Source organism: Bos indicus x Bos taurus, chromosome 10, assembly GCF_003369695.1.
Source record: "Bos indicus x Bos taurus breed Angus x Brahman F1 hybrid chromosome 10, Bos_hybrid_MaternalHap_v2.0, whole genome shotgun sequence".
Taxonomy (NCBI): Eukaryota; Metazoa; Chordata; class Mammalia; order Artiodactyla; family Bovidae; genus Bos; species Bos indicus x Bos taurus.
In genome coordinates, this window is record NC_040085.1 from 78,366,674 (window position 1) to 78,384,021 (window position 17,348).

Consider the following 17,348-nt stretch of genomic DNA (forward strand, 5'->3'; position numbering starts at 1 on the left):
TCTCCATTGATTCTAGGAGAGGTCCAACATCCACGTTAGAATATGTTACTTCGTTCTCATCCGTCTGTGGTCTTCATTACTGCTTTTACAACACGTTTTTAGAACAAGTTCTAGGAGTATGAAGATTATTTTGAAGTTACGTAATACGGTTTTTATATTGCCACGGAAAAGCCATTTTGATAACTGGGCAGAGTGGAGCAGACCAGAAGGAGGGAGGAAATTGGGCTTCTCTTGCACCAGACTGCTCTAGTTGTGAAGTACTGTGAATTGGGTATTTGGCAGTAAGCAATTTTTATATTGTTTTGAGAGCTTTACTTTCTGAAAGGTAATTTCCAAAATGTTCAGAGGGTGGAAAGGCAAACAGTTGGTCAGTAATAGTTCCTCACGATTCAAGTGGAGATACTATGCTGTTTTAACTCATTTAATTTTTCTTGAAGCCTTGGTTTTCTTCACCTGTAAAGTGAAGATTATTGATGATATCCACCTCGTAGGTTATTGGAGTTGGGAATTAATTGAGAGAAACGAATGTAAAATCCTTAGTGCAATAACCAGGTAATATATTAAGTGTTTAGGCATATTAACTGATAGTGTTTGTTGTTTAAGAATTTTCACTGAGGTACAGGAGCCTATCCCTGACTTAACATTTCTTCCAGTGTACCCTGGATAGAGTTGTATAAAGTCAGAGTTAATCATTAGTATGTTATTATTAGAAAGAGGCATTGTGATAAGCAAAAACAGCCTTTGGATTGGCAATTTAGGATAGTGGGGACCTTGGAGTCCTTATCCGCGAATTGTATTCTTTTGGATAAGTTAGCTTCTTCATCAGTAAAAGAAAAATATATTTTACACTAGGTAATTTGGGAGGCTAAATGAGATGACCTGTGTTGAAAGCTTTTGTAAACAAAAGTAGATTAAAATTAGTTGATGTTTTCATGACATTGGTAACCCCAGAAGATGAATTATTTCCTTTTTGGCTACCCCCAAGTTAGCTGTATTTCATATACTTTCTTAATTTACACATAATTTAGAGAAAAATTATATTGACTGTTCTGTAGAAATGATAGTAATCATTGGCTCTTAATATTGTATAAAAGCATGCTGTTTATCTTTTTAATTTCTTGATAGTTCTTTATGATACTGCTACTGATGTTCATAAGAGGATTTTGATTCCTCAGTTTTTTGAATATAATTTTTCCTAACTTTTTTTGAATTTTGAAACTCCAGAAAATGAAAACATATTTTCACTGAGAATTACTGCTATTGCTTTTTAACTTTTTATTTTGACATAATTTCAGACTTAAAAAAATGTTGTAAGAATGGTACAAAAGGATTCTCAAATATCTTTCACCCAGATTCCCCAAATGTTAACAGTTTACCTGTTTGCTTTATCTTCCTCTTCTCTTTGTCTTCATAGTTTTCTTCTGAAATCTTTGCTAGTAAGTTGCAGATGTGGCGTCCCTCTTAACCCCCCCCCCAATACTTAAGTGTGTATTTCCTAAAAACAATTACATTCTCTAACAACAAAATCAGGAAATTAATATTGATACAGTGTAGTCTACAGGTCTTAATTTGGTTTTGCCTGAAGGAGTCAGGAATTGGTATTGATAATTTTTTTTTAAAGTTTATTAAGGTATAATTGACATATAAAACACGCTCATTGTAATGTATGATTCAGTGATTTTTTAGTATATGTGCAGAGATGTGCAACCATTGTCTCAAAGGCGCTCTCTTTTTTGTTTACAAGTCACTTCCTACTCCCACCGTAGCTCCAGACTGCCACTGATCTCTGTTGCGTTAGGCTTGCCTTGCGTAGGCTGGGACAGTTACGTCATCCATTGTACCTTGCAGGCTGTACGCACAGCAGGAGACAGTGCATGCTACACTAATAATCATTCATATCTAATGTTTAGCCCCTGGGTTGGTTGTGTAACTACATGTATCTTAAAATTTTCTCTCTTAGAACTAATAAAAATAATGTTAGAAAAGAATCTGGCACATAATTGGAGCTAGATGTTCTATGGAATAAATGAGTAAGTTGTATATGAGTGTTTGCTGAGGAGGAACTGTTGGTTTTAGAAAGTTGTCCTGATGAGGTTAGCCTGTTAAGTCTATATCCCAGGTGAAATACTTTGTTTCTGTCAGGATAAATTTGTAATGGATGAATGCATATAAGCAGTAATGGTATTCTTAAGAGTGCAGAAAAAGTGGTTAAAGGTGAAAAAGAAAAGCAGAGTGCATAGATGAAGCTTTAGAAGTTTATTTTGTTTTGGGGGAGGACCAAATTTATTGAGATAAAATTTACATACATTAAAATGCATCCATTTTAATTTCAGTCAATTTTGATGAATACCTAAACCTGTCTGATCACTGCCACAATAGAGATAGGAAACACTTCCAACATAGGTTCTTGTTTTTGTTATTTTGGGCCATAAAGTTTCATCCTTGGTGGATAAAAATGTTTTGAACCTTCCAAAAGTGAAGCACTGCTTTTCAAGTATTCTTTAAATGCTTTAAATTTAAAGTATTTTTTAAGTAAGTCATTTCAATGCTGATAAAATAAGCTCATCTCTGTTAAACCCCACACACAATCCCTCGGCAATTGACCACATTCAGAATATATCTAGAAACCAGTATTGTGTCACTTCACTGCCACCACCTGTTCTAGGCCACCTCTCTTGCCTGGGTTATTTCAGTAGTCTCTTACTTTTCTACCCTTGTTCTCCTCCAGTCTTAACATAGGGGCCAGTGACACTGTTAAAATAAAAGTCAGGTCAAAAACCTTTCGGAATAAAACCAGTATTTTTACAGCAGTTTACAAAGCATTACATTCTTTGAACCCCCTTCCCATCTCCAGTTTGCGCCAGTACTGTGCTTCAGCTGTTGGCCTTCTTACTCCTCGTGCAGACACACCTCAGGTTCTTTGTATTTGCAGTTTCCTTTGCTTGAAAGGCTGTTGCCCCCCAATATAGGGCTTTCTGCCTCATTCTCTTGCAAGTCTTTTTAAATGTTGCCTTCTTGGTGAAGCCTGACCACCTTGTCTAAAATAAAGCATTCTTTAGCTCTCTTCCCTATTTCATTCAACAAAGTACATACCAACTTTGAATATCTTTATAATGTATTGTAAGAGTATTACAGTTTATTAACTACAGGTAGATAAACTTTGCTTATTCTAAAAGTTTATTCTCAGTCATTCCATATACATCAAAACATACCAAACTCTATGTTGAAATATGTGGTTGATACTCTCCTTTTAGGGTGTTTAAAGTGAACATTAATAATTATCAGAGATCACCAGAAATGTTTGTTTTCTGAATTTCCGTAGGAGGGGCCATTATCTTATTAAGATTGCCTTCATCTTTGAAGTTCAGCCTATGAATAAGCAAGTTTTAAACAGTTCCAAATAAAAGGGAAATATTCTGTAGAAAAATTGGAGTGAATGAAATGGGTGTATTGCATAAACTAAAACATAATCTGGTTAATTCTTAACAGAATGAAAAGACATTTGAAAACTGAAAAAATATAGTTTAAATGCCAAGAACATAGAGGGTTTTTTGTTTTGTTTTGTTTTGTTTTTAAAGCAGTACTTGCATTTAATACTTGGGGGAAAAGTGATTCTAAAGATGAATTCATGGTTCAATCTTTGTAACCATTGTGAGGCTAGGTGCTTGTCACTGCTCGAATTGTACCCACACATGGTAACTTAATAAATTTATTTAAAGAGTTTCTTAGAGTTTATTTGTTTACTGATTCATTCATTGAACAGGTATTAATAACAACTGTTCTTCTAAGAAAGTGCTGAGATAGAGCATTATAATGATAATATCAGAGCTTCTGTAAGTAGGACAGTAGTAGCCCTCAATGTTTTGAAAGGATACACACTCTTGTCCCCTTCCATATAGAATATTTGCTTTTGTTTTGGGCAAAAAAGTATTTTTAAAAATCATTTAAAGATTCAGCACATGTGCAGTCTTAAATTAGTTGCATTCATACCTACTATTTTAAGGCATTTCCAATAGCTTACTAGCTGGTATATGGCATTATTCTAGATATTTATTTTACCTGTAAAGCTTTCTGAATATTTTAAGTGTGCTGTGTTTTTGAAATTGAAGTTTATATTTTATAGAATATTTCAATATTTTAACTTAAGGGAAAACACTCTGAGGAAGAATAGCTATGAAGATGAAGGGCATGCTTTTTAAAGAAATGTCTGATAAAGGAGTAAAAAGATACTCAAATCTCATTAATGAGTAGGGAAATTCAAGGAGAAACGAGTATTTTTTTTTACTTATCAGATTGGAATGATGGTGCGGATAGAAGGAAGGGGCATACCTAGATACTCTTGGTGGGAATATTAATTTGTACAGTAGGTTTGGAGGAGGATTTGGAGGTAAAGTGTAGATATATAATAGTACTGATCTGTATTATTGAATTACTTGGCACAGGTGCTTAGAGTTATATGTCCATTATGTCCAAGAACATTTAATATTATTTATAAGAGGTAAAATACGGAGATAACCATCCATGTTGGTAGATAGTTGTATCTATATAGTAATAGTTTACTGCATTATAAAGGTTGGAGTAGAAGTTGATGACATGAAGAGATGTTAATAATGAGGGAGAAATGTACATAACAATATACTATGATTACATGGCTTGCACAAAAACATAAATGATTATATATTAGTTTGTGTAGAGAAAGGTATTTTAGAAGAATACAATGATTTATACCAAACTTGGGATTAGAGGCAAGGAAGTGAAGACATGCACTTTTTATCCTCTCTCTTCTGAAGGATGAATAAAACAATATATAAAACCCAGAAAAGAAAATAGTAGAGAAAAACATTTTTTAAAAGCTTTAGACAACTCTGGATCCCTTGTTACGGAGTATAGGTAGGGGAGTTTTTCCAAGGATGCAACAGAAAATCTCCTGTTAATCAAGTTGCATTAATTTTTAAGCTGCATCATTAATATCAGATCAATCCACTTATTTTGGTGCATGAAATCTTGTTAGGACATTCTAACATCATTTTTCTAAACTTTTCCCAGTAGTTTTGGATACTTGAGTACGTTGACAAAAATATTGACAATATAAAATTTGAGGGTAAGGAAAGTCTTAAGTGTTTCTATTCATTGGGGAAAAGACACAAGTTTTCTTTTAAGTGATACTAGTGTCATAAACGAAATGAAACAGTTCATTGTGTTCTTGTATTTTTAAAAATCAAATACCAGCATCTGATTCTTGAATTTCATCCATTCATTGAATATCGTTCAGGAATGGTAAAGAGGTTTGCTTTAAAGTTTAAGAAAAATTATCACTTTTTTTTCATTGTCATAAATTGGATATTTTCTTTATATTTGAATGATTACAATGGGACCTGATACCTGGAGGTTCCCCCCCACCTCCCCAGGTTTGTAGAATGTCACTGAGACATTGATCTGTTCAAGAACTGGCCAACACTGAATCAGCAAATACTGTGTGACTTTGTTCGTTTAGTTTTCAGGATGCATAAAAAAATGAATGCTTCAGAACACTTAAAAACTGTTAGATATTTTCCTAATTCTGAGTTTGGTTTAAAAAGATTCATTGATGTTTGGTACTTAATTTTTGGATATTAACAACCTCAAAATTTTTTTCTTCCTTTATATGTATTCCCATATGATTGTAGGAGTCTATCCTGAACTTAGATCGTGTACATTTTGGGAACTTATTTTAGAAAAAATCTAAGTTTAAAAAATTCTCAATGGACAGACAGAGAAAAGAGGGTCTTTGCCAACTCCTTTGGGTAAGAAACTTCAGAATTTTGCAGATACTCTAAAAATGAAGGCCAAGAAACCAGGCATATCAAATTGTAAATTTTTCAAATAACGTGATTTGCCATGATTTCTTTCTTTAGACCGCTGCAGTAAGAATGTCTTTCCCCCCTCATTTGAATCGCCCTCCGATGGGAATCCCAGCACTCCCACCAGGGATCCCACCCCCACAGTTCCCTGGCTTTCCACCACCCGTGCCTCCAGGTGAGTTTGTGGTACTGTTGCTTCTGCAGTTGATGACAGTGTTGTGTTAGTTTCTGATATACAAGACAGTGATTCAGTTTCTTGGTTTTTTGTGTGTGTGTGTTTCAGTTTTATATATATGTATAGGCACGTACTTTTTTAAGATTCTTTTTCATTATACTTAAGATACTGAATATAGTTTCCTGTGCTATACAGTAAATCCTTGTTGTTTATCTGTTTTATATATAGTAGTTTATATTTGCTGATCTCAAACTCTTTAATTTTTCCTCCCTGCTTGCCCTTTTGGTAACCATAAGTTTGTTTTCTGTCTGTGAGTCTGTTTGGTAAATAAGTTCATTTGTATCATTTTTTTAGATTTCACATGTACATGGTATCACTTGATGTTTGTGTTTCTCTGATTTACTTCACTTAATATGATAATCTCTGGGTCCATCCATGTTGCTGCAAATGGCATTATTTCATTCTTTTATAGCTAAGTAATATTCCATTGTAAACATCAGTATATACCACATCTTCATTCATTCATCTGTCGGTGTACATTTAGGTTGCTTTCATGTCTTGGCTATTATATATAGTGCTGTTGTGAACATTGGGGTGCATGTATATTTTGAATTAGAGTTTTCTCTGTATATGCCCAGAAGTGGGATTGTGGGATCATATGGTAGCTCTACTTTTAGTTTTTAGGAACCTCCATACTATTTTCTGGGGCTTCCCTGGTGACTCAGTCGGTAAAGATTCTGTCTGCAAGGCAGGAGTCTGCCTGCAGTACAGTAGACCTGGGTTTGATCCCTGGGTCTGGAAAATCCCCCTGGAGAAGGAAATAGCAACCCATTCCGGTATTCCTGCCTGGGAAATCCCTTGGACAGAGGAACCTGGTGGTCTACAGTGCATGGAGTCACAAAGAGTTGGACACGACTTAGCAACTAAACCACAACAACATACTGTTTTCCATAGGGCTGCTCCAGTTTACATTCCCACCAATGATGGTGGTTTTTTTTAATGTGTCCTTATGTCATTGCAATATTATCTTTAGAAAATATGTGTGTGAGTATTGCCCGTTAGCGTTCTAGAAATGTGATGTCTCATTTTCCTATGGTGGGAGTTTTCATTTCTGGCTGAGTATCAAACTCATCTGGGAAATTAAAAATCTTTATTTAAATAATAGGTAATACATTTATACCAATCAAAAAGGTATACAGTGAAAAACTTTTCTTACCTTCCTATATAATTTATTACTATCCCCTTACTGAAACGCGAAAACAAAACAGGGTTATTAGTTTCTTCTTTATCCTTCCAGATGTTTTTTGGTGCATATTACAAGCCGCTCTAAGTATATATTTTTCTATTCCATTTGTTTTTGTGTAATTCCTTTAACACAGATAATGTAGTAACATCATATATATACTATTTTGCCTTAACTTATATATATATAGTTTATATATATATTAACTATATATATAAGTTAATAAAAATTAATATATAAGCTTATATATATATATATGTATTTGACTATTATCTTGGAGAGGTTTCCAAAGTTCTATATAAAAGCTTCCTGTATTCAATGTTTTATAAAGTAAAAGTTTTTTAAGTCCAACCCCAACGTACTGAATCAAATCCTTAGAAATTAAGGCCCAGGAATGTCTTTTTAACAGGTTCACAGGTGATTCCTAAGTATCCATTTAAGCACAGTTAAGAGAACCCAATTTGAGAACTGTTATCTTGAGATTTATAATTAGCACTGCTTGACTTAAACTTTTCCTCTGGTTTATGAGTGGTAGTTCAGATTTTTTTTTTTAATGGGATTGAAAGCATTTTGTACAGATTCAGTTTCCCTTATGAAAGATAGTATCTAAGAGTTCTCCTTACTTTGCATGTTGGGAAGTATTTTCATTTAACGTAGAATCCATGTAATTCAGGTTGAAAGCAACAGATGATCTTGTAAACCAACTAGAAGTATTTCTTTTTTAGGAAAGCTTTACATCAGTGACCTGGCTTTAACCACTGGATTATCTGTTTGAAATTACAGTGTTTACTAAAGAGCTTGACTGTTGCAGAATCAAAAGTACCTTGCAATTGGCTAATTTGATGGGTTGTTAATTCATAACATGTACATTACAGAGGCTCAGCTTTGGGGGCCTCCTACCCTTAGGTCAAGTACACAGCTGTGTTGGAGTAGATGTGAAAAGCCACAAGATAAATATGGAATTTTTCTGGAGTATCATTTAAAGCTTCAGCAATTTGAGGGTAAATCATAATTTAAAAAAACAACTACTTATGCATGTACATCGTGGAGTAGAATGCTGTACTTATAAAAGTTTCTAGGACATTTATGCTTGTAACTAGCTGTTCTAAGCTGTTCTTTTAGATAATCATGGATATGTATTTGTTACCCCCTTGCCGCCAGGGACGTAGTGGGAGAGCTTGAGTACTATCACTGTATTATTCCATGTAACAGTTAATGAATTACAGTTAGTAACTTAACTGCCCTGTGATAAAGGAGTTTGTCCTGAAAAGAGGGATTAAGAAAATAGTATTAACAGAAATCTGAGTAGTTATCAACCATCAAACATTAATTTCTTGAGAAGGATAGTGTCCTGAGCCACTTCATTTGGGCATCAATTTTTGAGGGGTTCTTTATTTTTTTATTAGTCTCATAATATCTATTTTCTGATAGTCTTTCCTAGTAACATACTTTTAACCAAGTCCTTGTGTTACACAATTATAGGGAAGACTAGATTACTTCCAGTTTGTGAAGAAATTTTAAGGCATTGACAATAAAGCTTAATCACTTGTTCAGAATCAGGAAAGGTGATGATGAAAAATCGTTTGTTTCCTTACCGGTGTATTGGTTTTATAGAAGAAATTTTAAATTCCTTTTAATTTTTAAAAAACACATACTAAATGAATTAATAACTGTCCACAATTTTGTACTCATTAAGGCAATAGCAGGTTGTGGTAGTCTTTTTGGTTTATGAGTGTTTTTGTTTTTAAGTTTATTTAGATAGACCAATCTGTAAAGTACATTTGGTTTTGAAAAATATCTCATTAATATCTCACTTATTAGCCTTATATTTCCCCTTAAAAGAACTATGAAGGTACTTATTTTTATGGCATGTACTTAATATAGAATATATTCTTGTATATATAATTATATTCTTAAGACTCATTTTGCTTCTTTTTTAGGGACCCCAATGATTCCTGTACCGATGAGCATTATGGCTCCTGCTCCAACTGTAAGTATAACTTTTAAGGAGGAGTTACAAGTACTACTGCTTTTAATTGAATCTAAACAGTTTGATAAACAGATAAATTATTTTAAAAGTTTAAATAATAGGAAGAAAGAGCATTTTTATATATCATACTAATTTAAATATTATTTTATCTCAAGTACAGTTGCTCCTAAAATAATGCTCCCTAAATAAATTATTTTGTTTTTGTGATTTTCCTCTTCTTGTCTAGACTCTTCATATACTGTTACTTCAGATTTAGACATTGACTCTTCCATCACTCCCTCATGTCTTGGTCCTTGAAAGTAGGAGATGTGATCTGACGTATCTGATTTCTTAAAAGAAAAAAAAAATGCAGAAATGATCTAGTAGAAATTTAAAATTTGAAATGAATGTTGAATATATTTTTACACTTTGCTCTGACATACCTGATTTTTAGCTTCTTCAAAACTATTTTTTTTCTCTGTCCTCTGTCGTCAAGCTTTCTTAAGTTTTACTGAAACTTCTTCTCTGCTGAAGTTTTATTATTCAGTCTTATGTCTTGAACTTTAATTCTCCACATTCATAAAAGCTTCTGTACACTCTAGGCATCTTAGTTAAGAATGCTAGTATACTGTAGAAAGAAAGAAAGTGAAGTCGCTCAGTCGTGTCCGACTCTTTCCAACCCCCTGACCGTAGCCTACCAGGCTCCTCTGTCCATGGGATTTTCCAGACAATAGTACTGGAGTGGATTGCCATTTCCTTCTCCAGGGGATCTTCCCGACCCAGGGATCAAACTCCAGTCTCCCACATTGTAGACAGATGCTTTACCGTCTGAGCCACCAGGGAAGTCCTCAAGACTAGTATACTGTAACACGTGATTAAATGATAACCCCCTTGATGTATATTTAACCAGAATTTTTCTTTGAGTTAATTAGTAGAATATAGAGTTTAAATTGTAATTCTTTTGTGAGGGAGATTAGGTCTCATTACTTTTAGCTATTTTTGTTTTTTTGACCTGTGGGTTTTGAAGAGGGAGGGAAGTGTTATTTATATTAAAAGCATAGTGAAATAGGAACTTGCTGTGAGGCGGACCAAGGGGGCGGTCCAGCTCTTCTTGCATTGGACATTCATTGGAAGACATGCACTGGGAAACCTCCGCATGACAAGTACTCTTATCCTCCTGCATGTCAGCCTAGGAAAGGCAGCTCCCCCAATTCACCACTTCAGTGCTGACTGTATATGTTTTGCTAGATTCAGTTCCAAATATAAAGATGAGTAAGACTATTCCCTCTGGGAATTTGAACTTTATGAAAGGAAAAATAAGATAGAAACACAAGTAACTGAGAAAAGGTAAACCTAAAGTGTGGGGAGAGTGCTATGGGAATATTTGAAATTCTGCAGGAAAATTAGCAGGGATAATTGAAGTTTCCTTTTATACTAGTACAGAGTACAGTAGGTGAAGAAATGTGTGGGTATATTTGAAAACTTTAAATGATTTTTGATGTCTTAAACATAAAATTTCTATCCAAGATTTTTTATTTGGTCGTCCAAGTTGTGTTTAAAAGAAAGGTAATCCAATAGTGAGTTTCCCTGGTGGCTCAGTGGTAAGGAATCCGCCTGCCAATGCAGGAGATGCAGGTTCGATTACTGATCCAGGAACATCTCCTGGAGAAGGAAATGGTAACTCACTCCAGTATTATTGCTGGGAAATCCCATGGACAGAGGAGCCTGGAGGGCTACAGTCCTTGGGGTTGCAAAAGAGTTGGATACAACTTAGCTACTAAACAATAACAGCAAAATCTAATAGTGACACTTTACTTGTCATGAATAAGTTGTATTAATGAAAAATGTGCTTTGAGAACTTTATATTAAATACATAGAACCCATAGTAATATTAAATATATAGAACCTGTAGTTATATTAAATATATAGAACCTGTCCTTTATGTTTGCTACTTTAAAATAGGTGTTTGGGGACTTCCCTGGTGGTCCAGTGGTTAAGGCTCTGAGCTTCCACTTGCAGTGGGTATGGGTTCCATCCGGGTGTGGGAACTAAGTTCCCGCATGGTGTTTGATGTGGCTAAAAAAAAAAAGCTAAAATTGATGTTTTACCCTAGTGTTATATTAAGTGTGACCGCAAATTTAATTGCAAGTTCAAATGTTATTGTCTTTCTTCACTTTAGGTCTTAGTACCCACAGTGTCCATGGTTGGAAAGCATTTGGGAGCAAGAAAGGATCATCCAGGCTTGAAGGCTAAAGAGAATGATGAAAACTGTGGCCCCACCACTACAGTTTTTGTTGGCAACATTTCTGAGAAAGCCTCAGACATGCTTATAAGACAGCTCCTTGCTGTAAGTTAAACTGTTTATTTTTCATTAAAAAACTTTTTTGTTGTTAATTTCAGGCTTAAGAAAAATCAGAGAAGACTGAATTATTGTCTCGCTTATATTTTGAAAAGTTTCAATCCTGCAAAAAAGTTGAATAGTGAACACCTTTGCAACACATTTTGCCACATTTGTTTTCTTTCTCTCTCTCCACACACACGCCTCTCAGTTTTTTTCTGAATAGTTTGGGAATAAGTTGTGGCTTTACATTTCACCTCTGAATACTTCTTATATCTCCTATGACCAAGATACTTGCCTGCATTTTTCACACTTAGGAAATTTAAGGCTGATTCAGTATTGTTAATTAAAATACATACAGCTCATATTTTTACCAACAGTTTCTATAATAGGTGTTTTTTGTTTTTGGTCTATAATCCAATCAGGGATGTATATACATTGCATTAATTGTCGTGGTTCTTTAGATAGCTTCTTTATTATAAGTTCCCTGCCTCTTTTTGTTTAACTTGTTTTTGTTTTTCGTGATATTGATGTTTTGAAGTGTCTGGGTCTTTTGCAGAATGTCTCACCCGATTTGAATGCATTTTTTAGAATGGCCATGTGTGATGACTATTCTCAGGTGCAGCATAGGAAGAAACACCATGTCTCTTGGTTCCATTTTTGATGGTATTAAGTTATTTGTTAAGGTGATCTGATCTCTCCATTTTAGGATATCTTTTCTCCCTTTGTCATTAATGAGTAACCTCTGGGTTAATATTTTGAGACTGTGTGAGTTCTTTTCTTTAGAAGCCTTTGGAACAATGATGTTAACGTCTAGTGGCGATTGATTGACTCCCTTTAAAGTTTTTATTCTGAGCATATATAGTCAGTTTTTTTGACTTGGTCATTGATTTTCTTTTTTGTCTTAGTCTTAAAATTCATCCTGATGCTACATGCACATTTTAAGTGAAAGAATACTGATTTTTTTAATGAAAAATAATGCTATCCATACTCACTCCTTCCATAATCTCTACTATGTCTTAGAGAAGTTATTTTAAAATTTTTTCCTTTTTCATTTTATAGGTAATGTACATTATTGCCATTTCTGTTTTATAAATCATGTTATCTTTGCATTAAAAAGTGTTCAGAAAAAAAAGGGATTTAAAAAATAAACATAAAACCTAGCTTTGTCAGATCTTAGTGTTTTGTGATGCTAGCTTTAGATTTTCATCCCAGAGAAACAAAACATGAAGGTCCTAATTCTCATTTCTGTCTTCCACAGAGGTAATAACCAGAGGGAATCCATTATCCTAAACTGGGTGTTTATCATTCCTGACCATATTTTTTACTTTAATTACGTATTTATATTCATAAAAGTTTATCATTTATGAGTTTAAATTCTGCGTTCCTCCAGTTTGCTTTTTTCGCCCAGCATATACGCAGCTCTAGTTTGTTCACTTTTCACTGCTATATACCATTGCATTACAGAGATAAGCGATAAATCGTCAGATTGTTTACTGATGGTCATATGGATCATTTTCACTTTTTGATATTGTTTTGCTATGTTATTACTGGTAATATGTCTTTATAAGCGAACATGGAAGTGCTTGCTTTGGCAGCACATACTAAGTGAACATGAAATAAATTCTGTCATGTATTCTCTTAGAAGTGGAATTTCTGTCATTGGGCATGCTTATCTTCACTTTGAAAGATAATGCCAATTTTCCCCCAAGGTAGAACGTTGGAAGGACATTTTATTTATTGTATTTCTATTACAGATGTATTTTTAATTTTATTATTACTTATTTATTTTTGGCTGCACCGAGTCTTGATTGTTTGGCCTGGGCTTTCTCTAGTTGTGGCGAGTAGGGAACTGCTCTTCGCTGTGGTGGGTGGGCTCCTGGTTGCAGTGGTTCCTTCTGTTGAGGAGCACAGGCTCTCGGCATGCGGGGTCAGTAGTTGCGACTTGTGGGCTCTAGTGCAGGCTCAACAACTGTGGCGCATGGACTTAGCTGCCCTATAGCATGTGGGCTCTTACTTCCCTTGTTAGAGATTGAACCTGTGTCCACCCACATCGGCAGGCAGATTCTTAACCACTGACCCACCAGGGAAGTCCTCAGAGGACATTTTAAAAACATGTTTATTGAGATATAATCCACACACCATAAAATTCACCCTTTTATAATGCACAGTTCAGTGGCCTTTAGTATATTCAGAGAGTTTTGCAAACATCACAACTGTCTTAATTCTGAACATTTTTATCACCCCATATAGAAATATATATATATATATAGAAAAACATGCTGTACCCATTAACATTGCTTCCCATTTTCTCCTTCCCTCAGCATCTGTTAAACCTGTCTCTGTGGATTTGCTTGTTCTGTGCATTTTATGTAAATGGATGTTTAGAATATGGGGCTTTTTTGTTTTGTCTTTCACTTAGCCTGATGTTTGTAAGATTCACCTATGGTGTAGCTTATTAGTGAAACTTTGTTCCTTTTTATGGCCAACTAATACTCCATTTAATGGATACACTACATTTTGTTATCCATTTATCAGTTGATGGACAACCAGTTGTTTCCACTGTGCTGCTGTGAATAATGATGCTGTGAATATTCATGTACAAGTTTTTATGTGGATATATGTGTATGTTTTCAATTTGAAACATCCCTTTTGAAAACTGTTGTTGATGTATATGTGCAGCAGAGTGTTTTTTAAGATATCTTTGAATTCTTGAATTTATCTCTTCTGTTTCTCTTTTTACTTGTAAGACTTTACATGGATGTCTGAGGAGCTTTGATTGTCCATATTTAAGAGTTAAGGATTAAAAGACTTGTGTACATAAGCTTACTTTGTAAAATGTTGGGCATCGCTGTAGGGTAATCTGACTGGCAGCCAGAGGTTTTAAATTCCGTGGAATGTTCTTTGAGGTGGGTTGATTTCTCTAGAAAACTTACAGTTTTATGCCTAGTTAAGTTTATGATTGACTGCCTGTATGAGGTTGCAGGTACAGGATTGACTTGAAGCATTTTTTGTTCACTTTCTTCAGATTTTTGCTGTTCAGGCTGTCTTCTCTAGTGGTGGGGAAAAGGTAATTGATGAAGCCTCTGAGACTTTGATTATTTCATATTTGTATTGTCAGGCAGTAACTTATTTTTATTCAGCTTCACACTTCAGCCCAATACTCCACAGTACCTTTTGCCCGCGGTTTGGATCCACTAGGTTTTATATTGATAGAATCAGTTAGCCTAATTTTTTCTTTCTTATCAGTATCTGCTTCTGTACACACTTGGAGTCATAGCTTTCTTTGCTTTCCTGAATGAGCTATTATCCATCCATTTGCCTTTTGTCTTTGCAAAATTTTGTTGAATTCTGGTGTTATTCTCTCACACTATGTTTGACCTTATGGTATTTTGTTTTTTATATGTATTTTGGCTGCACCGTGAGGTGTGTGGAATCTTACTTAGTTCCTTGACCAGGAATTGAACCCATACCTGCTATAGTGGAAACTTAAAGTCTTAATTTCTAGATTAGACTACCAGGGAAGTCCCAATTCTTTGACTATCATTTTAGTAGTTTCTCTGAATGAAGATGTGAAAAATCCATGCATTTCTCAGCTTTGACAGACAATCTTTAGTTATTACTTTCCATAAAACTTTATTTAAGCCTTCTAATTTTTCTTTAATAATTAGAAATAAACTTTGTGAGTAAACAAAATGTAATAAATATCCCACCCTTCAGACAACCTGCCCCATTAACATTTTAGAGTATTTCTGATCATTTTATGAAAACTTTTTTCTTTACATAGTTAAAAATCTTACTGTTGGGACTTCCAGTGGTTAAGACTGAATGGTCCAGTGGTTAAGACTCCATGTTTCTAATACAGGGGATGCAGGTTCGATCCCGGTCGAGGAACTGAAGAGCCCATTCGCCTTGGGTGTGGCCAAAAAGAAAAAGCTTCCTGTGTATCTGCAATTTCATGTCTCATGATATATTTGCATCCCATATCAAGCATTTCCCTATGTCTTTAAAAATCCTTTATAATATATACATGTGTTTTAAAACAGTCTTTATGGACTTACAGTATTTACTTGAATGTATTATAGTTTTAACTATTACAATATTTGGGCATTTTTGGTTTATTTACATGTATTTGTAAGATACATAAAACTAAAATGTCTAATTTATTGAAAGATAGTTTTCTGGAAATAAGAGTCAGTAAGAATTTATATTTTCCTTTAAAATGACTTGTGTATTTTATTCATATAATAAGTTTGTGGGAATTGCAAAATTTAGTTGCTGAGAAGAATTTTTTGGCTTCTGTTTTTTCCTAAGCAGGAATACAATTATGTTCTTATTTGCATTATAACTTTAAGTGGTAAGGATGTTTTTTGTTTTCTTTTAAAGAAATGTGGCTTGGTTTTGAGCTGGAAGAGAGTGCAAGGTGCATCTGGAAAACTTCAAGGTAGGTACCTTATTTATTGAGATCATCTTAATCTGTGAGTATAAGTTACGTTTGCATTTGCTCTTGTTGTCGTTAACCATGGAAGAGTTCTGTAACTAGCACTCTGTCCTCACTCCTACTGGAATAAGGACCAAAGGCAATTGGGAAGAAGTTGGCTGAGAGGTGAGATTAGAAAGTGAAAAAGGCTAGCAGGAGGTAGGAGAGGGAGGAAAAATTAGACTAACTGATTTCTTATTACTTTAAAAAGTTTTTTTGTTTCAGAGCAGGAGTGTATGATCAAGATGGAACAATAAAAAAAAAAAGAAACAGGACTTAGGAAGGAAGTGTAGAAGAGATGATAAGATGACCTGTTAGTCTTAAAAGCAAACTATTCTTTTCATACTAGTTGGCAGAAACACCTGTTTGATATACATTCTTTAAACACTATTATTATGGAAAAATTCATAAATATATAAATTGGCAGAATAGTGTGAACTCTTATGTACTTGTTGTCTAGCGTTATAACATTTATTAGGTCATGCCATTTGAGCTTAACCTGTACCCTGTCCATTTTCTTTTTGTATTATTTTTGTACAGTCCTGAGCACCAGATCATTTTGTCTATAAATATTTTTATGTCTCTAAAAGATAAGTTTTTTTAAATTAATTAATTTATTTTAATTGGAGGCTAATTACAGTATTGTAGTGGTTTTTTGCCATACATTGACATGATTCAGCCATGGGTGTACATGTGTTCCTCATCCTGAATCCCCCTCCCACATAAGATAAGTTCTTTTTAAAAAACATAACCTAAAATGCAATTATAAGACCAGAGGAAAAAACATTTCTTCTAATTATTCTCAGTATTCAGATATCTGACATTCAGTCAATATCCAGTCCATGATCAGATGTCCAGCTGACTCAAATGTCAGTTTCTTGAATAGTCCTTTTGACTCAGGATTCATGTAAAATCCCTGCATTGCGATTGGTTGACATATTTTTGAGACTCTTAATATTTTTAGTTCTTCTGTTTTTCTTCTTTCTCTTGAGATTTGTTGGAGAAACTAGGTCATTTGCCCAGTAGTGTTTTCTCAGTTTGGATTTGCTGATTGCAGCTCTAGTAGAGTTATGTGCCTTGCATCTCTGTCCACTGCATTGTAATGTAAACTGTTTGGTAGTTGTAGCTTGAGACTTGATCAAATTTGAGTTTGTCTGTGTTATTTTTGTTGATACTTTTATATGTAAGAATTCTGATTAGGAGTTTCTTCAGTTAGGAGTCATATTCGGTTATAATTTTTTTTTTTAATGGTAGCAGCTATTGTCAGTGACTAGTTGATTCATTCACTGGGGGATTGCCAAAT

At 34.3% G+C, this 17,348-nt stretch overlaps 1 protein-coding gene across 1 annotated transcript in view; it reads left to right on the forward strand.

The window, feature by feature from the left end:
* Window positions 1-17,348, forward strand: part of RBM25 (RNA binding motif protein 25) — a 53,534-nt gene that overhangs the window by 915 nt on the left and 35,271 nt on the right. Inside the window, exons 2-5 of the mRNA XM_027552343.1 lie at window positions 5,895-6,015; window positions 9,199-9,248; window positions 11,407-11,574; window positions 15,952-16,009. Coding sequence (XP_027408144.1) covers window positions 5,910-6,015; window positions 9,199-9,248; window positions 11,407-11,574; window positions 15,952-16,009 — 382 coding nt within the window. The 5' untranslated portion in view covers window positions 5,895-5,909. The remainder of the gene's footprint in view (window positions 1-5,894; window positions 6,016-9,198; window positions 9,249-11,406; window positions 11,575-15,951; window positions 16,010-17,348) is intronic.